The sequence below is a fragment of the Perca fluviatilis genome, chromosome 21, assembly GCF_010015445.1.
Source record: "Perca fluviatilis chromosome 21, GENO_Pfluv_1.0, whole genome shotgun sequence".
Lineage (NCBI taxonomy): Eukaryota > Metazoa > Chordata > Actinopteri > Perciformes > Percidae > Perca > Perca fluviatilis.
In genome coordinates, this window is record NC_053132.1 from 20535416 (window position 1) to 20561201 (window position 25786).

A 25786-nucleotide genomic window follows, 5' to 3' on the forward strand; every position below is an offset into this window, starting at 1 on the left:
AAAATAGTGATGCCGTGGTGGCAGGAAAGACGAGGATGATAGCAGCTAGCAGCTGACATCAGGTCAGCAAGGGTCCCAGGTTAAGAGGTCCCGGAGGTTTGGCCTACTAAGTACCCTGCCTACAATTTTAAGCGAGAACAAAAATATATAGTTTTTATACAGACTTTTGTACACATTATATATTCTAGTGTATTATCATAATTTGTTTAACATGTGCAAATATATATATTTTTTTTAACTCAACCTCAAACCAGATAAAGACTTGCGCACCCCCTGTGATCTTTGCCGCCCCCCTGAGGGGTGCCCGGACCCCAGGTTGGGAACCACTGCTCTAAGCAACAGAAGAAATCACCAGTGACAATCATTTGTAAAAGAAAAGGAAGGCTTAGTATCAAAATGCATGCAGATTAAAACAGGAACAGGTACGTGCACTATAGTGTCAAGTCAAGTGCACAACAGTTCCTAGAAGAGGCTGGAATTAACTATTCTTAATATCACAATAGAAATAGAAGGTTATTCTAGGTTTAGCACTGTTGGAATTGGATCAGGGAATATCAGCTAAAATCAGGGTTTAAACCTATTCAATCTAACCAGTGAGTAGACTGCAGAAGGCCCAAAGAAAAACAGGTTCCCAGAATATTTGGAGCCTAATTGCACCTCTGTTGTTTAATAATGATCATTTACACTTTCCTGGACTGGAAAACAAATTAAAAAATCAAAAAGTATTGGCGAAAAACAACAACAGTACGGTGTTACAGCAGTATTCTCCAGTTCCATGCAACACTGTGAGGACATCTACTAAATGGAAGTTATAATCATTTAATTAGTGTTCTTTTCAGGCCAGAAAGATCGAAACAGGTGGACAATTCTGTCTGATATCAGGCAAACATGCAATAGATGTCATGTATGGATTATTACAGTGTGCAGTTTGGACAATCGGGATGACAAAATTATAGATATAAAGTATAGATATATACAGAATGGATCTGGAAGGACTCTGAGCATCTCTAGGTGTCGCCAAACAGACCTACGCCACACAAACCCCTCTCCATCATGGAGACCTTGAAGAGGACAGACCACACCAACACACAAGATGAGGCATCAATAGCCAGGAGAGAGAGAGAGAGAGAGAGAGAGAGAGAGAGAGAGAGAGAGAGAGAGAGAGAGAGAGAGAGAGAGATCCCAGGGTAACAGATGCTCCAACACAGAGAAGCCTGAGATAGTCATCTCAACGATATGAGCTCATGATTACACTTAATGAATAAAAGGGTCAAAATGTGATGAATTTGACATACATACATGACATGACAGAGACACAGGTTGATAAACATAAACATTTTAAAGAGCCCCTATTATGCTTTTTTTGGATTTGTCCCATCTTTTAGTAAAGAGAAAATGAAAGCTCAGATGGGCCGATCTGGAATCTTCTCCTTATGAGGTCATAAGGAGCAAGGTTACCTCCCCTTTCTCTGCTTTGCCCGCCCAGAGAATTTGGCCCACCCATGAGAGAGAGACATCATGGCTTTCAAACGAGCAAAGTTGGTCAAGGCCACACCCCCACCCTCCACCTTGCCCCCCCCCCCCCTCTCCTCCTCAATAGCTACAGACACAGAAATGGCACATATATAAGGAAATGAAAGCTCATTGTAGGACTGGCTCCAGTGGCTGTAATTCTGCACCAAGGCTGAATTTTGGGAAAGAGACTTCAGATACAGTATTAGGGGACCACTAAGGTCTATATAAAAGCATCCAAAGAGCCCCATGTCATGGGACCTTTAAAGTACTAAGAATGGCTAACGCAATATAATAAACACAGTCACACCCGGCCATCATTAGATTAAACAACATTTATTATAAAAATACAACCAATTATGTCACAGTCATAGTGTCGTCCAGTATGGTCATTCGTTAGAATGGAACACGGGAACAAGTCAAAGCGTGTGGTGTTCCCCGATTCACAGAGCAAATGTGCTCTAAAACAAATCCACACACAATGCAAGATAGAGGAACAGTGTGATGGAGCTCGGCTACAACGAGGATATAAAAATAGATAAGGACATAAGGTTCCTTCTCAGACAGGAAATGAAGGAGATGGACTGAGTCGCCTTTCACACATCACACTGATTATCCATTGCTCTTAGACACCCACCCCCTCCCCTCCCCTCCATCACATGCTGACTTTTTGGAAAAGAGACAGAATCCGTCAGTGTGAAATGAGGTCAGCGATCACGTCGCTGATGGAAAATCACCTACAGTACCCGCCAGACCAAGGACGGACGGATGGACACACACACACAGCCAGGGAGTACGTACATTTTCTCTCCAGCGCTCACTGTCTCTCTCCGACACACACAGATGTGTTGCTAAAGGGTTGCCATGACAACTCTCTTAAATTCCCAGTTGGTCAGAGCAAGTGTGTGAGTGAGTGTGTGTGTGTGAGTGTGTGTGTGTGGGGATAGTGTAATCCAGTAGAGTCATTTAGGGCTCTCAGAGAAAGTCATTTAGTTGCAGAAATGTTAATTTTAAAGACAATTTGAGGACTGTGAGCTTCCCAATAAGCCTGCAGCTAGTAGGCTGTTACACCGTGACTGACCAACAGTCAGGGAATACTGCGCTCCTTCTCCCACCATTAATCACATCGCATCACTATCACTACGTTTGATCAGCCTGACACCAGTCCTTTAGTTTGGCATTTAACAACACAATTACACTTCATTCACTTCATTTACTTCACAGTTCACAGCGAAGGTCCCAAACCGATTAAACTGATCAGTTGGCATTAAACGTTAAGTGTTGCATTAAACATTTTGGTTTAATCTCTGGTTCAACGATGAAATATTTATATTTATACTGTAACAGTCTAGATCTACGTTTTCATGAACGAAGAAAGTAGCTTGAAAAAAAACCCCACATGGATACTGCAACACTCTGTATTCATGTATCTGTATTGGAGTGATGGGTTTGGGCACAAATACATACCGCTTCCCAACAAAGAATCAGATCTTTAGACATTTAGGATTCAAACAAGTTCAAGATTTTCACAAAGTAAAACCCCATTTTTTTCTGCAATCACCTTTCAATGCATTTACATTCTGTAATTACCTCTTCATAGAATAGTTTATCCTGGTTAGTGGCGGGGTCTGCCATTCCTGCGCTGAATTTAAATTCCTTTCACACGCACAGGGGATTCACATGAAGTCAAGTATGTTATTCAGCCTCACTGTTTTATCTGATTGATATCAGGACTGTATTAAAGGAGAAATCCGGCGCAAAATGAACCTAGGGGTTAATAACACACGGGTACCGAGTCGACCGTTCTCTGGGATATGTTTTCACGCTAATCGAATGTGACCAGTTTTAGCCCAAACCGCTAATTAGCTTATAACGCTAGTCGTCGGGGCACGAGTAAAGTAAAAAGAAATTGATATTTCTACAACACTAACATGACTCAAAATAGCAACACACTTCCACGGTAGCATAATGAGGGTCCCAACATGTAAACCGAAGCATTGAGAACTTTGTAAGTGTACAGACAGTTTATTAAAAAGATAGTTTATAAAAGCCAGTACCATTCGGTATACAGGCAGGCGCCATCTTGGGAAAACAGTCATTACCAGTCGAATGACGAACGCCGTGCTTGAGCTATGTTACTGGTTCACGTCATTCGTCGTTCGACTGGCCGCGACCGTTTTCCCAAAATGGCGCCCGCCTGTATACGTGAACGGTACTGTCTTTATAAACTATCTTTTTCATAATTGGGCTAAAAATTAGCATGAAAACATATCCCAGAGAACGGTCGACTCGGTATACATGTGTTATTAACCCCTAGGTTCATATTGCGCCGGAATTGTCCTTTACGTTAAGTTACGGTTACAGCTAATGCTAACCGAACATTTCCTTACGCTGCTGCTTCATTTAAAAGTGTATGGCAGGCAAAACACCGTGTGGCTTTTACTGTGAAGCAGTCACACGAAAGACTTTTTTTCTTTTATACAGTAGATCAGTTTTACCTGTGAAATGTTTCTTTACCAACCAGGACTGAATTCTTAAAGAATATAATTTTGTTGTTGTTATAACTGATATGGATTAAGAATAATCTAATAAGCAAACATATATTAAAAGACTATCTAAAACAGTATGCTGGCTGGACGGTAAAAAACAGCTTCTCAGTTTCTTTTACCTGTAAGGGCAGTGTAAGGGTCGATAAACAGACAGCTCAAAGTCTGATCAGGTCACTCCACATCTTAAACATCGTACCACATTAAACATAAAAATAAAACACACAATAGGATATTAAGAACAGCTTGCATAGGATAGCCCACAAGGTATTAGATGACGGCATAGTTTAGTTTAGGATCATAAAAGAAAAATTCCACCCTTTACATACTCTCACAATGTTAGATAACATTAACCTGCTGCATTCAGTGCAGTCCAGTGGTCTTTTTGGGATGAAGCTGAAATGTATCTATGTATGTTTACCTCGTCCACACCATAGACTGTTAATGGTCCACACTTTGTCTTAACCTTAGTGATTTCCTACATCTCCCATGATGCTTTTCAACAGCATTGAAACATTGCTAAAGTGAATTAAAGGTCCAATGTGTAGGAATTTCTCCCATCTAGCATTGACATCAAATTATATACAACTCTCTCGCGCCACGCAGTTCAAAGTACGTATTACAGCTACGGTAGCCTTCACGTTTCAAAAAGCCGGTCTCTTGCTCTTTTCAATATCCTTTTTCTTTTTCTGGGTGAAGAAGAAGACTCCTGTTCCTGAAATTTGGATTTTGAATACGTGTGGTCCTCCACATTTCCTTCTTCAAACTTGCCGGGGCCGGGAAGCTACGATACCCATTAGCAGCATTAGCAGCACCTGTGAGTTTATCATGGGACAGCGAAAACGCGAAAAGCGGAGCAGTATGTCCTGTATGTCCCTTACCGGCTAACGTATTTCAAGATGGCGCATGAATATGGAGCGTCTACCCCAGTTCATGCGAACGCAAATGTAACATTTCAAGCCAAAATGAATACCTGGAATTGATGGTGGAGGTAAATATTCATGAAAAAGGACACGTTTGTGAACGGGCAACACAGATTTTGATAATGAACAACTAAACACGTTACACACTGGACCTTTAAGCAAACAAGCCCCGTAGCTGCCCGCGTTCCCGTCTGCTGTTGGGAAAGAACTCCTTTCTCGCTCTTCTTTTATGAGAAATCTCTGTTTGCAACCGTTACCATTGTTCTCTGCAGAAACAGGCAGACAATGCAAAGAACACCTCCTGTTTTTAAATGAGATTTCAGTGTTTTAGGGTGGAATATTCCTTTAACGATGGAAAGGTTTGGATACATTTAAAGTTACCTAGGCAACATTTGACTTGAATACAGTTTAAGAACAATGATCTTTGTGTGCCTCCTTTTAGGTCGGCGGGGGGGCAGAGATAATAACATCCATTCTGCCAAGAGACGCTCCTAGGGAAACATTCAGTAGAGAGCGAGAGAGAGAGAGAGATAGAGAGAGAGAGAGAGAGAGAGAGAGAGAGAGAGAGAATCTAAACACAATGTAATGTAATCTTAAGATTCCGTACGCTTTATTATTTGGCTTGTAGTTGCATTTTTGTTGGTATGAACTCACTGCTATTTTCAAATTTTCTAATCCAACGTGCCTCAATATAAATTATACTTTTTTTCCACTTTATTGAATATGCAGACTTTTGGTGATTGGTCACCTTTGAGACTTGTTCGCTGGAAGATCATAAGCCTAAGCAGGAAGTTTTAGCTTATTCACATTGGAGAAAGATGATGTACTAGGAACATACAGTATGAATGAATTTAATATCTCGCGTTCTCATGTGCTGACGTGTTGACCAACGCGCCAGTCTCCAAAAACCTTCTTGAGTGTCTCTAAGAACAAGGGCTCAAAACGCTATAAAACAACAAAACAATTCACTGAAAAACCAAAATTGTTGTAGTTTTTTTTTCTTTCTTCAGATTTTCCCTCCTTTGGCCTTCAGACCTGCAGCAGCTCCCTGAGGTCCTGGTCCATGCCGTGCGCACTCAGCTGCTCCAGACTGTGGTAGCGGTGGACGACGACGTCGGCGGTCACTACGACCACCCTGAGGCCGTGGGTGTCCTCGCCGAGCTGACACCCGATGGCCGAGCTCACGACCACGTCCAGGCCGTCGTGGCAGCCGCCGGCGTTTCGGTGATAGTGGCCGGAGAACACCGCTTTCACCCCTGTGGCGATGAGAGAGGTGTCAGAGTGCTGTAAAAAAAAAAAAAAAAAAAAAAAAAGGGAGGGGGGGGGTGGGGGGTGGTCAGTGGGAAAAGTGAAAAGTGAAAAAAATTAGTTTTTGTTAGTGGCCTGATTTAGTTTGTGTCTGCTGACGTGAACGATCCAAACTGGGATGTTACTATGAATATGCATGATGCTCTTTAGAGTGCGGTGTGATTCACACCACGTCTGACCCCTCTGTCCCTCATGCATCCCAGATAAACATACGCTTACAAACACCTCGCAGCATAAAATTACCAAAATATGTCTACGAGGTCCTGACAGGGTTAGTGATCATTAATCAATGTTTGCTCCACCGGGAGATTTATGGCTTTAAATAACTCACTTTACAGCTCCCCGTGTGTTTGAAACAAGAACCTTCTGCTTATCGTCTTGGTTTCTGATAGATAAATGTACCTTCTATGTTATGCAGTAGCTCGGCATTAGCATAATATCATTATTAGTCGCATCTGATCAGCATAATGCGACAGCAGTGCACTGTTACAGTGTAATGTAGAATAATTTATTCCTATCTCTTTCCATCGACCAGAACTGGCTGAACAAAATGTTTTATGGCAAGAAAATGTTAAATGGATTGCACTTAAATAGCGCCTTTCTACTTTACTGGACAAAGTGCTTTGCAATTTGCCTCTCAATTATCCGTTCACACACACATTCATACATACACAGATGGCGGCGGAGCTGCCATTCAGGGTACTGGCCTGCCCAATCGGCATTAACTCGGGGTTCAGTGTCTTGCTCAAGGAGACAAACAGGGAATCATGAAAGAAGAGAGATGCAGAGGATGGAGGGAAGAAACGAAGGAAAAAGAAATAGGGCAGGAAAAAAGACAGAGAGGAAAAGAAAAAGGAAAGGAAGACAGTTGGAGGAAAAAGAGAAGAACAGAGAAACTAGAAAGGTAAGAGGAAGGAAGGAAGGAAGGAAGGAATGAGGTAAGAAACAAAAGAGAAAAAGGAAGGACGTTAGGTTGAGAGGAGACAACCAAACAAACAAAAAAGACAGAGAAGTACATACTCGGGAGCTTTCCACTTGTAGCATTTTTTGAAAACCTGGGGAGTGTAGATTTAAGGGAGCCACCATTTCCAATTTATTTTCAATTACACACAACATCATTAACAGAAAGGTGGGGGTATGGCTCGGCCTGCGGTAGTGATGCTGTGTCACTACAGGGGAAATGACTGCACACTTAAAATGGCACGCCAAAACAAGCCTCACTTTGAATGTGTTTGTTCGATGTGAAGGTAGTACTTATCTGACGGCGTCTTTTTTGTTTTTTTGTTTTTGGAGAACCAATTTGACTTTCTGGCAAGTTGTTATCATTGCTGGCCAATTTTCACTTGAACGAGGGGTAAACATAATGTTTGGATTTGGATTAAAGAAAAAGATTTGGCCGGGGGTTTTGTGCTTTAAGATTAGAATAGATGAATGTTAAAAAGGACAAGGTAATTATTATCTTTGAAAGTTCATCAGAAGTATAGTGATACAATAGTATGCATGTGCTTGCAGGTTCAAATGTGCATGCATGTGTAGGTGAGGGAATTGGATTTTAAAATAAGTCTACTGCAGGCTTTCAGCAGAGAAAATGAGCTGCTCTATTTTTTAACTGCAAGTGTTTCCATGGAGGGAAGTCTGGCTGCTCGCTGCCTCGTCTCCAGAGAGACACGCAGCCAAAAAAAAAAAAAAAAAATGATGAAAACTGGCAACAAAAGAGGATCAATTGCAGTCTGCACACAAGAAAGACATCGGTCTGTCCCAGAAATCTGCACAAAAAAAGACGAGGAAGATCCCTCCACAAAAACTCCTATGCATCCGCTGCTGATACTACTTCGATGTCAACACCGTGAAATTGCCCTGAATCATCAAGTCCGCCACTCCGCATAATCAAACAGCACTGGAATACAAATGTGACCCAAATTTATATTAATATTCAAAGCTATGTGAGGACAGTGGTTGCACACGCAGGACTATTAAATAATAAATCCGCCCAAGATGGAAATTGATTAGGCGTGTATGTGTGTATGCCTGGGCTAAATGCATTTACAATCAAAACCTGCGGCAGCATTGTGTAAAGCCCACCCTCCTGTGATTTGTGGGTGGGCCTGCAGCTAGATCGTCACGGCAGTGTTGTAGTCGTGTCACCGACTTACATGTCCGAGTCAATTCTTGTGTCCCCAGTGGTCAAGTCCGAGTCCAAGTCGAGTCACCAAAGGAGAGAGTCCGAGTCAAGTCCAAGGCGAGTCATTATTACCTAATTATGAATCTGAGGCGAGTCTCGAGTCCCCAGTGTTAGTCACTAAAGAAGAGTCAGAGTCGAGTCCGAGGCGAGTCACCATAACCTGAGTTTGAGTGCGAGTCGAGTCACGATTCCCCAGTGTTCTAGTCCGAGTCACTAAAGAAGAGTCAGAGTCGAGTCCGAGGCGAGTCACCATAACTTGAGTTTGAGTGCGAGTCGAGTCACGATTCCCCAGTGTTCTAGTCCGAGTCACTAAAGCAGAGTCAGAGTCAAGACCGGGACGAGTCCCCATTACCTGAGTTAGAGTGCGAGTCGAGTCACGATTCCCCAGTGTTCTAGTCCGAGTCACTAAAGAAGAGTCAGAGTCGAGACCGAGGCGAGTCACCATAACCTGAGTTTGAGTGCGAGTTGAGTCACGATTCCCCAGTGTTCTAGTCCGAGTCACTAAAGCAGAGTCAGAGTCAAGACCGGGACGAGTCCCCATTACCTGAGTTAGAGTGCGAGTCGAGTCACGATTCCCCAGTGTTCTAGTCCGAGTCACTAAAGAAGAGTCAGAGTCGAGACCGAGGCGAGTCACCATAACCTGAGTTTGAGTGCGAGTCGAGTCACGATTCCCCAGTGTTCTAGTCCGAGTCACTAAAGAAGAGTCAGAGTCGAGATCGAGGCGAGTCACCATTACATGAGTTTGAGTGCGAGTCAAGTCACGATTCCCCAGTGTTCTAGTCCGAGTCACTAAAGAAGAGTCAGAAACGAGACAGAGGCGAGTCATCATTACATGAGTTTGAGTGCGAGTCGAGTCACGATTCCCCAGTGTTCTAGTCCGAGTCACTAAAGAAGAGTCAGAGTAGAGACCGAGGCGAGTCACCATAACCTGAGTTTGAGTGCGAGTCAAGTCACGATTCCCCAGTGTTCTAGTCCAAGTCACTAAAGAAGAGTCAGAGACGAGACAGAGGCGAGTCACCATTACATGAGTTTGAGTCGAGTCTCAAACTCTCTGGTGTTCAAGTCTGAGTCACTAAAGAAGAGTCTGAGTCCAGGTCGAGTCACCATTACCAGTGTTCAAGTCCAAGTCCGTGTCCCGAGTGTGAGACATCAAGGTTGAGTCAGAGTTGAATTCCAAGACCGCCTCAATTGCTCCAATCTGGCACCTTCAAAGAGCCAATATACAAATAAAAGAGGGTCTACATTACTGACAGTCCCAATCTTCTCCTCAATTAGTGCGTTCACAAATGGAACATTTCGCGGTGCTCTTTCCAGCAGTGGATGTAAAATCAGTGAAGACGAACTTCACGAGCCGGAGCGCATCCCTCTCCATCTTTCCAATGTGAACATATAGTAGGGAGCACATGCATCATGAACTACAGTCGCAGGTGGAGGACACACGCACTGCCCCTGCATCAAACAGTTACAGACTAAAAATATACACAATATCTTATATCACATTTGTATGCCCTATTTCACATAAAAGTAGTCAGAAACCAACCAACTTCCGAGTCCTATTTCATGAATGCCCAAGTAGGGCTGTGGAATTAATCACAATTTTAATCGTGATTACGATTTCGGCTCTTATTGATCACAAAAACATATTATTTGGAAAAAAACACCAATTACTTGCACATTACATTTTGCAACTTAAAAAAAAAAAAAAGGAAAAAAAAAGGTTAAAACGGGAAAAGTATTAAGGGAAATGTCACAATTCAAGGTGTTTTCACTGTTGATTTGTTTATCTGCTTTACTGTTTTCTAAGTTCAATAAATGCAATATCTTTCCAAAAGACAATGAGTAATCGTGGTAAATAATTGTGATTTCAAAATTGACCAACATTTTTTTCCATAATCGAGTAGCCCTATGCTCAAGTCTGATTTCATAAATCCTCGAGTCCAAGTCTGAGTTCAAGTCATCAGTGCGTGAGTCCAGGTTGAGTCCCGAGTCCAGAGAATAGCGCCACGCACGAGTACTCCATCACTCCATCACTGCATCATGGACACGTTTCATGAGCCTGTTTGTGCATATGTGTTTGTGTGGCCAGGAATAATAGGCTTTCATATAACCCTGACCCTGCTCTAGGTGACTGAATAACTGGCCCGGCCCAACACTGTCTAGGCACAAATGTTTGTCCTAGATGTTATTTCTAGATGCGGGCCACACATGGCCTCTAGGCCAAAGCATGTTCTCATTATTCTGTATGATTATGTGTGTGTGTGTGTTCTGTGTCCTAGTCCCTCTGTACTGACAGATACCTATGTGTTTTTGTCTTTCTTAAGAGAAAACATGCAGCTCATCTACAACTGTTCAAACCCTGCGAATAAAAAAAAGCAGCAACAAAAGTCTGAACCAGGGAAAATGTTTGACGGGATCGCCTGATGAGTTGAAATGTTGGATTTGTTACAGCATCCAAATGAGGTCTGTGACTTCCTCGTCACCTCGGATGGTGGGAGGAAGACGCCAAGACGGCAATAGTAAAGAAGCAATAGGCAGGAATTAATCCTGATGAATAAACCGGCAGGATAAAAAAAGGAAAATCTTTTTGAAGTTGAAATGTGTTTTCTGAACCTCGTCTAAAACTCCCAAAGATGCCGCGATTAATCATGCCGCCGAATAAAGTGTGTGGGAGTGTGCAAGTGTGCACATGTATACATGTGTCTGTGCGTCTGAGTTCTGCCGCCTCTCTCTCTCTCTCTCTGATGATCCACATCCCACACACACACACTCATATACACGCACACACACCGCATGACACCACCACGCAGCAGCAGTGAGCTTCCCCCATGTGTGTGACATGTTTGTGATGCATTCATGTAGCTGTAAGTTTGTTGGTCACAGCTTTAAAAATTAAGAAATAACAGCCTGTGTCCACATAGGTTTTTTTCCCCTGAGTGTCAGCATCTTTTTTTAGTTGCACCCAATGGGAATTGAGCGTATGCGGACACATGAAGTCGCATAGACAAAAAGTGCTGCTCCCAGCTAGGGCTGCAACTTATGATTACTTCATCAATGTCGATCAATCTGTACATTATTTTCTTGATAAATCAATTGGTTGTTTGGTCTATAAAATGTCAGAAATGGTGAAAAATGTCCATCAGTGTTTTCTAAAGCCCAATATGACGTCCTCAAATGTCTCAAAGATATTCAGTTTACTGTCCTAGAGGAATGAAGAAACTAGAAAATATTCACATTTAAGAAGCTGGAATCAGAGAATTTTTTACTTTTAAACTAATTAATCGATTATCAAAATAGTTGACAACTAGGGTGCCTTGGTAGCACATCTGGTTGAGCGTGCGTCCCGTGTAGTATGGCTCAGTCCTCACGCAGCGGCTTGGGTTTGATTCCAACCCGTTGCTGCATGTCACCCCCCCCCATCGCTGAACCCAAAATCGGGGTTCAGTGTCTTGCCCAAGGACACTTCTACATGGGAATGCAGGGCCAGGGATCGAACCACCAACCTTCTGATTGGCAGGTGACCGCTCTACGACCTAAGCTACAGCCGCCCCCACAATAGAAATGAATAACAACCTACAAAGTATTATTAGGAACACCTGTTACATTTCTCGTTAATGCAATTATCTAATCAACCAATCACATGGCAGCTGTTTCAATGCATTTAGGGGTGTGGACAATCTCCTGAACTCCAAACTGAATGTCAGAATGGGAAAGAAAGGTGATTTAAGCAACTTTGAGCGTGGCATGGTTGTTGGTGCCAGATGGGCTGGTCTGAGTATTTCCCAATCTGCTCAGTTACTGGGATTTTCACACACAACCATTTCTAGGGTTTACAAAGAATGGTCTGAAAAAAGGAAAAAAATCCAGTACGCTGCAGTCCTGGGGGGCGAAAATGCCTTGTTGATGCTAGAGGTCAGAGGAGAATGGGCCGAGTGATTCAAGCTGATAGAAGATCAACTTTGACTCAAATAACCACTTGTTACAACCAAGCTATGCAGTAAAGCCACAACACGCACAACCTTGAGGCGGATGGGCTACACCAGCAGAAGACCTCACCGGGTACCACTCATCTCCACTAAAAATAGGAAAATGAGGCCACAATTTGCACAAGCTCACCAAAATTGGACAGTTGAAGACTGGAAAAATGTTGCCTGGTCTGATGAGTCTCGATTTCTGTTGAGGCATTCAGATGGTAGAGTCAGAATTTGGCGTAAACAGAATGAGAACATGGATCCATCATGCCTTGTTAGCACTGTGCAGGCTGCTGGTGGTGGTGTAATGGTGTAGGGGATCCCTTTTGCCTTCAGAACTGCCTTAATTCTTTGTGGCATTGATTGAACAAGGTGCTGAAGCATTCTTTAGAAACGTTGGCCCATATTGATAGGATAGGGTCAAACATGGCATTAGTATGGTGTTCCTAATAATCCTTTAGGTGAGTGTATATAAGTCTATAAGTATTTACTACAACAATAAGGATAACACTGTATTTTGAAATGTCTCTCAGCCAACCAGGATTGCTTTTTTCTTCTCAATACTACCTTTCAAGTACAAGAATAACAGATTCACCTCTTAGTTTCCTCCTCCCAGGCACAAAGGCTCTTGAAGATTTGCGCTTGGCTAACCTGTCTAATGTCTATCAGGCCAAATGGAATCTCTGTTAGGTTGTCACGACACACTACAGGCTTTATTACCTTTATCTACGGTCTATAGTATAGCTGACAACTGAGGTGGACTGAACCAATAGACAATTCTAATTGGAATCGCCTCTCTCTGCTGGCTTGCTCCACTGGCTCTCACGGAGCAAAACCTATTTCATAGAAACAATTTAGCAAAGGCCCAGAGATAACACCCTGACCTGAATTCATTAGAGCACTTCCTTTTCAGAGTGCCGTCTTTACGCAGCCTTTAGAAGACAAACCACTCCACCGGGGCTCTCTCTCTGAGAGAAGAGATGGCCTGCCTGAGAAAGAAAAGCATTTCAATCTCCAAAAGATTTCTATATGAATAAAAGATAAACAATTGAAGAAGAAAAAAACGAACAAAGAAGTTGAAAGTCGTCCCCTTTGCAATGCAGATAGAAGATGAAGCTGACCTCTGAAATGGTCTGACAGAAAATGAATGTGGAATAAGCACTCTTTTAAAGTGAGGGGTAGAGGCTGTGATTGCCTGAAAAATGAACAAATAAAAAATAAATAATAATTTGCAATTTACCCTAGCAATGTATCAAAGACTTGCCATGGCATGTAACTACTGATTGGCAGTGAGACCTTCTAGACCAACACAGTGATGAGGGTTAAACCTTCCTTCCTGACTTGGGTTGCATGCAGGTCAGACATTTTATTACCGTTATCCAACCTCTCATCCAATCTGAGATAGGGAAAAAAGAACGCTTTGGCTTGTTTGTATTTCTTTAATCAAAACCGCCCTGGGCAGTGCTAAGCCCCGGATGCAGCAACAGTGCTCTTATGTAAATAGATTGCAAAATGGGAGGAAAGTGCCAGATGTCAGGCTGTATCCCAGCACTGTACATCCGGTGAGCCAGACTACCCATGGGGTAACAAATCCTGTGTAGGGGACCGAATTGGATTTCAATGCATCCAGTAATTATTGAAACATTTTAGTCTGAATCAAAATGGTGGAACACCTGGCCAACTGATATTGGCATCCGATAAAGCCAGGTCGCTAGTGTGACTAAAAAAGCATATAGTTTGAAACTTTTTGAAGTGTTTGAAGCCCACTTCATGATGGCAAAACGGAAGCTTCGCACAAGATGTCAAGATGGAAACTTGGCTTCATTGAGACTTGATAGCTGTTGTTGGCCAGCAAGTAGTTCCACTGAAGACGCTGGGATTTGAAATGCTCTGAACCTTGGCAGCTGCTATTGAGTTAGCGGATAAAGGAATTTACTTTGTTGATCCAGGCTGTGCTTGCATTTTAACTGCAAACCTTCGGCTCATTGTTCTTTAACCACTAGGTTACAGAACTGGGGCTGTCAACGAATATTCTAAATACGAATATATATTTAACTTATTGTGTTGGGCCTGGGCTGCTGCTCCCTAAACGTTCAGCTCCCTGTCTGAATGAGCCCAGCCGGTCCTCCAGAGGAATAACGGTGAGCGTGCGGGCGTATTGATGACGTTTCTATCATGCGGCTGGCACTACAGGAAGAAAACAAACAACAAGTTTGAAGGAGAAAGACGGCAACGAACACGTCTAACTAGAGAGATTCAGGAACCACTGTTGGTAAGGACCGACGCCGAAATCGACAGACAAATTCAAGGAACGGCAAGACTCGGTTAGAGGACAAACCGGCTAGAGGTCTACAGTATTTACATGAAGCTTTACATTATATAGGGCATTATTTTTATTAGTTTATTTTGCAATGCAGTATGTAGATCTTTTAAAATAAATGATTATGTTGAAATAAATAGTAGTTTAGTCTCCCGTTTTATTGGTTCGCCCTCTAATGGACACAATGCGCAAAAATAGGCTAGATTTTCAAATATATTCAAACCCATGTGGTTTTTTAGAAGGAAAAATTAAATGTCATGTTTGGCCAATTTTGAGAGCCCTACTAGGTTATTAAAAATCTGCAGGTATCCTTTCTCATGAAACACTACAGCAGCTGATTTCACAATGTGCCCACCTTTAACCAGAAAAATGCACCTCATAAGTGTGAACAGCTGCTGTAGTTCACTGCTGGAACCTTAGAGCCTGTGGACTTACGTGCACTGCTGTGGGCTGCCACTGCCTCCGGGAAAATGATAGCTGGCACCCTTCTGGGAACATGGCCCTGATTTGACAATGACGAAATACCATCCACAACTCATTTCACTTCACTCCAATCAAAGTAGCACAGCTCGCTTTCTGTACATTGTTATCCACAGGGGCTTGCAGTACAACAATCGGCGGGGGTGACTGTTGTCAGTGCCATGGCTCTAGCCATTGAGCTACACCAAGAATAAAATCCTTGTCCTTTTTCTGACAATATCATACTAAGCCCATTCAGCCATACAGAGAATGGAACATATAACCATGCTAAGTGTGAGTGTCTTGCTTCGCCCACTGAGCTATACGCAGATGAGAGGCACAGTATGTGTTCAAAGAGTGTTAAATAGCAGTATCGCATTCAGTGGAGGATTGTTAAGTCCAATTTCGCCATGCTTTGCTTCATTCTCCCCTTTCCTTGTATTTGCCGAGTGGGTGCCCTCGCGAAAAAAAAACATGCACTCTCTGTGCCGGTAATTCCACATCTTGTCTCTGTCTCTGCGGAAATTCCATTTACCTGACAGCCTTGGAACAGTGCTGGTTCTTTGATAGAGATTCCCATCTGGGGACTGGCCTTTGCTTTGACAGACAGAGGTGGGGAAGGGTGAGAAGGAGGGAGGGAGAAGCATGGTGGTGGGCTAGGGGTTGGAGCAGTCAGAAAATACCCAGAGTAAGCAACCGAAGTGATGAAAACATATGGAATGCTAACGGAGGAAAATTACCCAGAGTCAAATTGAATTCTGGTCAGAGTTGCAGAAAAATGCACAGAGAGGAGAGGGGAGTCCCCTCCAATGTGCATCCAATGTGCCAATGTATTTTGTCTATAGTATGATTTTCATATACTGCAGCCATTTCAGCCACGTTCGCCTTCATTTCTGGATGTGTTTAAATATTCTGAAACACCTTTGCTATTCAAATGCTAATAGCGGTCGCTGATGTAGGCCCGCAAAATAAAGGAATAAAGGGGAGTAAAGAAACGTCCGTCCACGTCTAATCCTGTTTGATGTTGGTGTTCATTCCTCCAATCGGCCCTCCCCTTCTTTCCTTTGCCGCTCTCCATCATCTCCCTTTCATGTCTTGGTCACTGATTTTGCAAGGCTACAAGATTGGATTTGCTAATTGCGAGCTAAGATCCTATCTTGCCACTAAAACCTCTACCTATAAGTGATTCCCCCCAGGGGAAGCCATTTCTCTTCAGACCTTACCTCCGTTTTTCTCTCCATCTTTCTCTTTGACACAAACTCTTAATGCAGTTCTGAACAAAGCTGTCATCTGCACATCTGTGAGAGCGGGGCTGCGTAGGAGTGAACATGCAACGTGTGCGCTCGTATTGAAGGGCGGTTGTCATTAAAGTGCAGGTCTGGGAAATAATTAATCATGAAATGGTGGCTGTTGATAATTTGCATGACAGAGGGATACAAAATGATGTGGCGTGGTGAGGCATCATGCAGCCCCGGCTCCCCATAAATCACTCTCAGCCATCAGTCCCCACACAGCATCCCCTTCCTGTGTCCTCCAGTTACAAACACACACACACACACACACACACACACACACACACACACACACACACACACACACACACACACACACACACACACACACACACACACACACACACACACACACACACACACAAACAATCACAAAGGAAGCTGGGAAATGAAAGTTGTCAGCAGCATGTCATCAATTCCCCTGAGAGCATGCATGCCTTTTGGCCATTTGGTACCCAACGTGGTACCTAATCATCCTGAATTCACCAAGCCATGATCCTTATGTTCCTCTTAGGCCGACAGGGGCTTAGTAGTGAGGGGAATAGTAGAACTAAGTACCCAGGACCCCTACCTGGTAAGGACCCTCAAAAGCCTGAAGTTAAAAGTGTCTTTTTAGCTGCAAATTTGACATCATTAGCATTATAAGCAGGGCTTCAAATTGACACCCGCCAACCCTCCAAATGCGGGTAAAACTTAACTTTAACGGGTCATATTGTAAAGTTACTAGATAATTTGGCTGGTGATGAATGAAGCAAATAGCACTGCGTCTGTTTGAATCGGCAGGCTGCAGAAATTATGCAACAAGTCAGTGTTGCCAGATTGGCCTGTTTTCAGCTAAAAAGATTGGGCGGTTTTGTGTGTGTTTGGCTTGGTAATCCTTCTCTGGCAACACTGCTTGTTGTACTCATCCTACATTTCCCATGAACACTATGTTGTGAGTGACGTGTCGTACAACCGTTGTCTACGCTGCCCGGCGAGTGTGGTATCGATTACGAGCTACGCTGAAACGGAGAAGACGAACGGAAGGGCGCCAAACAAATCAGAGGAGCCGAGATGAAGTAGTAAAGTTAGTTAGGAAAAAAAAAACATGGCGATTGGCTGGTAACTTTAAAAATCTACTAGCACGGCATTTTCATGTCACTTTGACAGTGTTATGGACACCGTGCTTTATTCCACAGTGTCTTCCACAGCAGGCGTCGCAAAAGCAGCATCTTAGCAGAGCAGCAGCTTCAGTCCTCTGACAGCGTCTACAAAGGAGGAGGTGTTCTGGCACAGCGCGGAGCGTAGGTCACCCACGTTTTGGAAGCGTTCACAGCCCATGTAACATATTCACTGTAGATATTTGAGTAAAACACCTTGAGGCGCCGCTTAAACCGCAGCAGGGAGGAAGTGCGAGGTGAGCGGAGGTGAGAAGTAGCTGGCGGGGACCTTTGAAAGGAGTCTGGGAACTTGTATAAACTTAATAAGAACTATATTTAAATTGACTACAATATTCCGACATTAAAAAAAGTTAGCCAGTGAAGGAGGTATTTGTACTTTACTTAAGTATTTCCATTTTCTGATCCTTCACACTTGGAATCCACCAATATAGAAATATTGTATACTTTTTACTCTTACATTAAAGTGACTGTGCAGATTAAGATTAAACCTCTGATGAGATTTCAAGCAGTTATACAGTTAACCCAACACACAGATATCAGAGGGTAGTTCAAATGTGCTCCCTTTAGAAAAGAAAACCTAATATAACTCTGATTTCTGTGGCATAGTAAGTCCATAAACAAGGGGAATGTTGTCATATGCATCTGTGGTTACCCAAATCTCAATGACTTTTAACCTGCTGCGGAGGAGAAAAGCAAACAGCAGAAACAAGGCAGGACCTTCATCAACAGTTCAATCGATAAAACAGTAAACTAACAAGAAGTAGAGATGCACCGATTACAATTTTCTAGGCCGATTCCGATTTTCTTTGAGTTAGGCCAGCCGATACCGATTTTAGCCGATTCCGATTTTATTTTTTCTAACCACTTTACAGCACACGCAAATATTTATTTTCTATCTTTTCTTTAAGAGAACATTTTGCACAGAACATAGAACATTTTTTGAACAGATAATGGATCACTATAAAATCGAACTATATAAATTACTCTAAAGTGCAATGGTAGAACCATTTCCTTCTTTTCACATCCAATATCTAACAAAAAAAAAATGATGATTGATTTTGGTTTTTGGTGTCGTCCCTCCATGCCCTACTTTTTCCTTGCAGGTGCTGCATATTGCAAACTTGTTATCTACTGCACACACGCTGAAGAATTTCCAAACAGCTGACATGTTGCAGTTTAATTCACGAGGTTCCCTACATGTGCGAGAATAGCGGGAACGCGCTTCACACCGCGAGCGGGTATGCGGCGAAACACGGCGGAAAAGTTGAGCGAAAGGAAAAAGAGGCCGTGCTGTCGCGTCCGTGTGCGCGTGCGTCCTTGAGAACTGTAACTCGTATAACTTATGTTGTCTGTTAATTGTAGCGTTGACCGGCATGAAATCGGCATATGTCAGACTGACCTGTCGGTCATGGCCGAGCACGTGAAAACCGGCCAATTCCGGTCACCGGCCGGTCTATCGGTGCATCTCTAACAGGAAGTGTTGAGGATTGTAATTCTAACAGTCCTGTGCGTTTCAAGCTTGAAGACATGATGGATCAGTACACAAAGGCCGTGTTCAGACAGAATGGAGAAAAACACGGCCTCCTCATTCATTTCAATGAGGCCGCTGCTTTGCCACCAACACAAAGGACTGGCAAAAAAGCCGAACCTGGTTAAACTTTTGCCGCGACGAAATGCAAGTCATCGCTACGTTGGCCAATAAAATACGTTCACGTACACTTTCATGGTCAGTATTTTGTAAGGTTAGTTTTAATTTATCTGGTGATCGCTGCAATGAAGGACAATATGACTGCCACCTTCTTGAATTGTAAAATCCATTCTCATAGTATTACAAACTCGTTCCAGTGTCTGATAAGCCTTCAAACTCCAAGAAGCATTTACTTAAACTGGCCTTCCTGGATCGTATCGTCTCCTCTCACCGGTATCGGAACCAACACGCCCCAACTATCGCAGGCCCTCTTTCCGGTCTGAATACCCGGTAAGTCGTCCCCATCAAAGAAAGAAGAAAGACAGTGAGTGAGACAAAGACAGAATAAGAGAAAGCAAAAGCTTTATTCAGCCTCACCATTAAAACAATGGGGTTAAAGGCTTAACCGTGGCCTCTTATCAAATCCCCAGAGGGTGATACATGTGACTTCGCTTTTGAACAGAGAAGGACCCTTGCTGATAAAGACGACCGGTGGCAAGAGAGAGAGAGAGAAAGAGTGAGAGACAGAGGGGGGGAGACAGAGAGACTATGCAGCGCGGCACATGGCTTATCTTCGCCTCTAATTAGCTACCGTATGTACAACTCTACAGCCGCTAGCAGTGTTGGGAATTCCAATGAATTTCTCAGCTGCAACTCTTTTGTTTTCTTCAGGGCTTGGAGGCAGGGTGGAAGTGTGTATCTGTCTGTATGTGCGCGTGCATTCGGCCTTGTTTGCATGCGCACTGAAGGTATTCTGGAGGCAGGATATAAACCTTGCCGGAGAAGGAGGAGGAGGAAAGAAATCTAATTACAGTGCTCCATCCATGAGGAGAGGAGAGGCTAAGATCACTGCTGGGATTTCGGTTTCTCTATTCGCCTCATCGAAAATGGAGACACCAGCCTCCAGCAATGGGAATTCAATCTTCTCTGAAGAGATTCTCGATGAGCGTAAAACCTGTTCTCTCGAAATTCAACATTCTAAAAGGAGCAAGCGGACTACATGTCTTTCTTCCTCTGCTTGCAGTAACTAACTGCTGGCTGAGTTGCACTCGTGCATTTAAAAATTGGCGTAGGTGGGGGCAAAGATAGCATTATTTACTATGATTCCAAGCATGACAGTGACGAGGAAGAACACATGCACCCATACAGTACAGTAATAGGAGTAAAGGACTTCCTCCAGGGTGTTTAGCGCTTTGTGTGGTTGTTACCAACAAACTGGCTGTATTGTGCCGACTGAAAGTAGTAAATGCCAAAAAAAAATTTATTAAAAAACTCGACAGACTTAAGCCCTATTTGCATGGGACTAGTATTACCTGGGGACCTCTAGTAATTTGCTATACGGTAGTTTCGGAAGTCGTCTGTGATCTTAATCCCGCGCAAGTCTGCCACGTATAATTTAAAGTAAAAATTCCATCGCAAATTACCTACCATATTTCGCCAATCACAGAGGTGTGATTATATTAATCCCGTGCAAATCAGCATCTCACTGATTTGGGGTCGTATTGGCTGCGTTGGCAATTATAAATGAAAATTTTTAAATCAGTCTTGACATCATATGCTGGGGATAATGTCAGTAAATTCCATTAAAATACAGACTTTGATCATCCCGTGCGAATGCGCCGAACGAAACACAGACGTTATCCTTGCAAATAGGGCTTTAGTCGAGCGTTGGAAACGTATCCTTTTTCCGATCAGGTGCTTGGTTTCAATTCAAATCATATGAATCACAATGTAGAAACCAATAAGGAAACTCCAAGGCACTCTCTTTTAGAAAAATACAAAGCCTTTATTTAGTCAATCGATTGACTCCCTGACGAAGGCTTGTATGCCGAAACGCGTCGGAGTATTTTAAGATTTATGATGACTAAGCCATAAATAAAGGCTTTGTATTTTTCTAAAAGAGAGTGCCTTGGAGTTTCCTTATTGGTTTCTACATTATGTTTATCCCATCCAAAGGGCACCTCAAGCTAACTTTTTGAGTCCTGGAAGCGCTCCTCAACAGACATTTGATAAATCATATGAATCACAATTTAATAGCTTTGTGCACAATTAAAGGCAATATTTAATATCAACCAAATCACTGTTGGACCGAAACCATAGTAACTGCTTGTTCAATAAAAAAAAAAAGGAAAGCATGATACTTTAGTTGGGGTCATCGCGCAGAGACAGTGTATCATTAATATGAGCTGGAATGCAGTCAACAGTTCCCAGGGTGGAACTGCTCACTCTGATGAGCCAGGCTAAGACTAGAAGACTAATTGGTGTCGCACCTCTCCCATGTGCAGCTGTGCTGCTGAGATAAAATATAGATACTTACTGTAGAATATATCATGCATAGAAAAATGCACCACTGCGTAGCACTTTATATGCAACATGCATACACTCACACACACACAAGTGTAGGAAGAGAAAATGAAAAATATCTCAATGAGGAAAAATCAAATAAATGTATTTTTCTTTGTCCGCAGGGGAGTATTTTCTCTATAGCCATCATATGTCCTTGAAGTGGTGGGGGGCTGCAGAAAGCAGTAATAACTAGGGGTGGGAAAAATAATCGATTCTTAGATGCATCGCGATTCTCTCTAGAACGATTCGATGCTCGATTTGGATAAGTTAGTAATCGAAATTTTAAAGAGACAAATGTTTTTTAAATGTCTTGATTTTAATTTAAAAGTTACTGTCTCCAGACAAGTACAAATCAGAAAACAGAGTGACTGAAAGAGGATGGGATAATGGACACCAACTTAAGAGTTTAGGCAAGAGTGCAGAAAAAAAAAAACAGCCAAAAGGAAAACATTTTTTTTTGTATACATGATCTAATAAGAAATACATAAAATAATTAGGCAAAACACATATAGGCTGTTCATCTAATTTATCACATTACATCTGACCAGCTCATGTTTCATGTTCTAAGAAGCCAATTGTCCACCTTTAAACATGACTGGCCCTCGGGGAAAAAAAAAAGGGAAAAAAAAGGGGCAAAAAAAATGTAAAAGAAAAAAAAAAAAAAAAACCAAAAAAAAAAACCAGAAAAAAAAAATTTATTAAAACTTGTGTATGACAAATATATGTCAAAATCTAAGCCTTGTCCAGCTGCTTTGTCTAGGAAGTGATTAGAAAACTCTGAGTAGCAATCTCAGATTTATATGTATATTTTTTTAAATCACGCATGTACATAAAAGAGATTTCCACCCCGCTTCAACGCTGCACCAAATCCCCAGCTGCTGTGAGTCAACTGACACCTTTGGAGTGGTCGAAGAACTCCGCTACACACCGCAGTGTGCACTTAAATATGTTGATGTGATGCCAGGAACACATTTGTGTAACAGCCAGCGATTCCATTTTAAGAGTCATTTTGAATTACTACACAACCGATGAGGGAAGCCGTCCAATTTCACCTCTGTGTTCTTGCCAGACTGTTGTTTGGTTTGGCTTGAATAAGACCCAATAAGAACTTTGAGGTAGCCAACTAAGAAGAATATCCATGAAGAGTTTTTTTTTTTTTAAAACAACGTCCATGTGTTATTGGTACAAAGAGAAACACTTTTAAAGCATCGTAATGAGCTTTCCAGAATTCCTTGAAGGGATCTCGAAACTAAATTATTTTTCCCACTATAAAACACGTAATCCTTCAACTGTTGATGGAACCACATTTGTCTTCCAAGGTAAAATGATATAAGAGCTGGCAGCACAAACATAGACAGAGACTTATCCTTGTCAACTGCATATTTAATGAAAATCTCAGTAGAAAAATGACATGTATGCTTTGTCTGTGTCAATGCTTAACTGTTCTGGTGTGGACCTTAATCTTTTTGAGAGCAAAAGAGACTAGAAACAAGATTTTGTGTATGTAAGTGTGTGTGTGTGTGTGCGAGTGTGTGTGTGTGTGTGTGTGTGTGTGTGTGTGTGTGTGTGTGTGTGTGTGTGTGTGTGTGAGGTTAAAAGTTAAAGATGCTGCCTTTTACTGTAATGACCGTAATGATCACCAGGGTATAAGTGCACATCTGGAGGCTTCCCATCACAGGGTGCAGCGGTGAGGACAGACCAACATGGGAGGGAGATGATGCGTGAATAACGCAATGCAGAGGGGGGGAAAAAAATTACTATAACCAATGTATGTCCAGAAGGGACGTCATTTACCACGGATGAGAGGAAACAGCCCCTCGCCGCACACACAGGAAGACAAAAAACACACTTGCCCTGGCGCTCTTTTTTCCCTCAATAACATATCCTGGTTTTCTGCAATTCTACGCGTGTTTCAATTGGTTTCTCCCCTAAAATCCTACAATCTCTCCATTGGGATATTTTTACCGGGCGCTTGTTTGCCCTGCAGGGAACTCCTACTTCATGGAAGTTCTTAGAATTCCTTTATTTTGCAGCTAACATACAAAACTAGAATTACCGCCTCGTTGTTGTATGCCTCCACCAACCAGTCAAGTAGCAGTTTATATCCATATCTGTCCAGACTCTATATATGCAGTGAAGACTCACTAATAGTGAATTTAATGAAAGGTAATAAGTGTACTTTTTGACATGTGTGATTCCAGTGAGAAACATGCCGTGTTCACTTAAGAGGCTATTTGTTACAGAGGAGTACACAGGACTGATAGAGAGCTTCATCACATGGTGCAACGACAATCTGAAGCTGAATAACCTGAAGCTCAATATCAGCATCCCAATGAGCTTATGCTGGACTACTAGAGGAACAGAATAGAACACAAAGTTGTAGCCATGACAGTAGACAATGCTTCAATTATGGATGTTGCTGCAAAGAAGCTACACATTCTAAAACGGGGATGCTTCACACACATCTTCAACCCCGCAGCACAGAAGATCCATAAAATCACCACAGTTTTAAGGTGGGCAACCAAGATTAGTGTGACCATTTCAGTATCTGACCAAATGGGAAATACGGTCACAATCTCCCTTCATGCCGTTGAATAATGGCCAGAAAAGCGTTTTTTTGCAGAACATTATGATGTCACGGTGAAAAGTAAAATGTTATCACTTCATTATTTTATCCAATAAACTTTAACATTTGTGTGAAATTTGACATAATTAGCATATAAATGATTGAGTTATGGTCAAAAGATTGTTTTGTGATGTCACAGTAACCTAAACCTTTGACCACCAATATCTAAACGGATAGACTGATGGATGATACGACATAATAACATTCATAACCAAAGTTATTGTGTCATGTATTATGTCATTTCATGGCAATTCATCAAAAGCATCACCAAAGTCATTAGGATTAATTCGCTGGGGACCAAAGATATCTGCACAAATGGCATGACCATCTATCCAATAGCTGCCATGACATTTTACTAAAAAAATTAAATTGTCAAGCTTGTGTTGGAGCTAGAGTCTGGAGCAAAGCGGTGGACCAATCCACCGAGCAACAAAGAAACATTTGCCCCACAGAATGTATAGAACATAGACGTAGTCTCCATGTCGTCACCCATAGGTTTCTGAAGAGCCATTGTGAAGCTTAATGTGGGCGGCTACGGCTGAATGAAGCCTACAGTCTATGCTAGCTCCACCACAGTTGTCATGAAGGGGGAACTTAACAATAGAGACCAAAACCGTTTTTGTACCAGGCTGTAAATTTGGATATTTTAACATGGGGGTCCAGCATAAAGTGGCCATTCCAGGAACTTTTGGCACTTCCGCATTGGCTTCATTTTACAGACCCAGAGGGTGCTGCTTGCATTTCCCTTAATGGAGCCTTGCCACTATTGGGCCAAAAACCTTTTCTGACCAATTTCTGGTATGAATGTACAGTAGCAGCTCTATCACAAACTGACACAGAGCACAACGATGATTACAGTCAGTCTCTTTTACTGTACAAGTATGACTCCAGGACATACTACAGAAGATTGAGAGCGCAGATGTTACAGCATCAGTAACCAAGACACTCCTAATTGGAGATGGAGAGAGCAGAAGGAGGATGAAAGAAAAACCAGGGGATCAGAGGAGAGCACAAAGGAACAAAGAGACTAAGGCTGTATAATTCAATAATAACTGGTTTGATTACTTCTGTCAAGTCATCAACATTTTAGTTTTAGATTTAGTACATTTAGCTGACTTATGAAGAGCTATTAACAATGATAACGCTGCGCTGCACTTTATTTCATTCCTATGCAGTACAAATTTCCAGATAAATTCAAGAGACAGATCTTGACATTTTGCTTGAGCCCATCGTTATGTATGGGACAGGACAGAGAGGGTGCATGAACGTGACGAGAAAAATACGACGATGACATAATAAATCACAGGCCGTAACCAAATCACAACCTTTTTCTGGCAGTAAATCAAAGTGCCACATAGTGTCCTTACAAACATGAGAAAGCCATGTAGTGTACTCATCTTTACAGCGAGCGGCAGCATGTCGGTCATCAATTTTTAATAACCATGAACAAACATACG

The 25786-nt window shown here is 42.4% G+C and overlaps 1 protein-coding gene across 1 annotated transcript in view; it reads right to left on the reverse strand.

Annotated features, from left to right (window-relative positions):
• Positions 1-5574: 5574 nt before the first annotated feature.
• cpped1 (calcineurin-like phosphoesterase domain containing 1) overlaps positions 5575-25786 on the reverse strand; it is a 50699-nt gene continuing 30487 nt past the window's right edge. Inside the window, exon 6 of the mRNA XM_039787548.1 lies at positions 5575-6237. Coding sequence (XP_039643482.1) covers positions 6011-6237 — 227 coding nt within the window. The 3' untranslated portion in view covers positions 5575-6010. The remainder of the gene's footprint in view (positions 6238-25786) is intronic.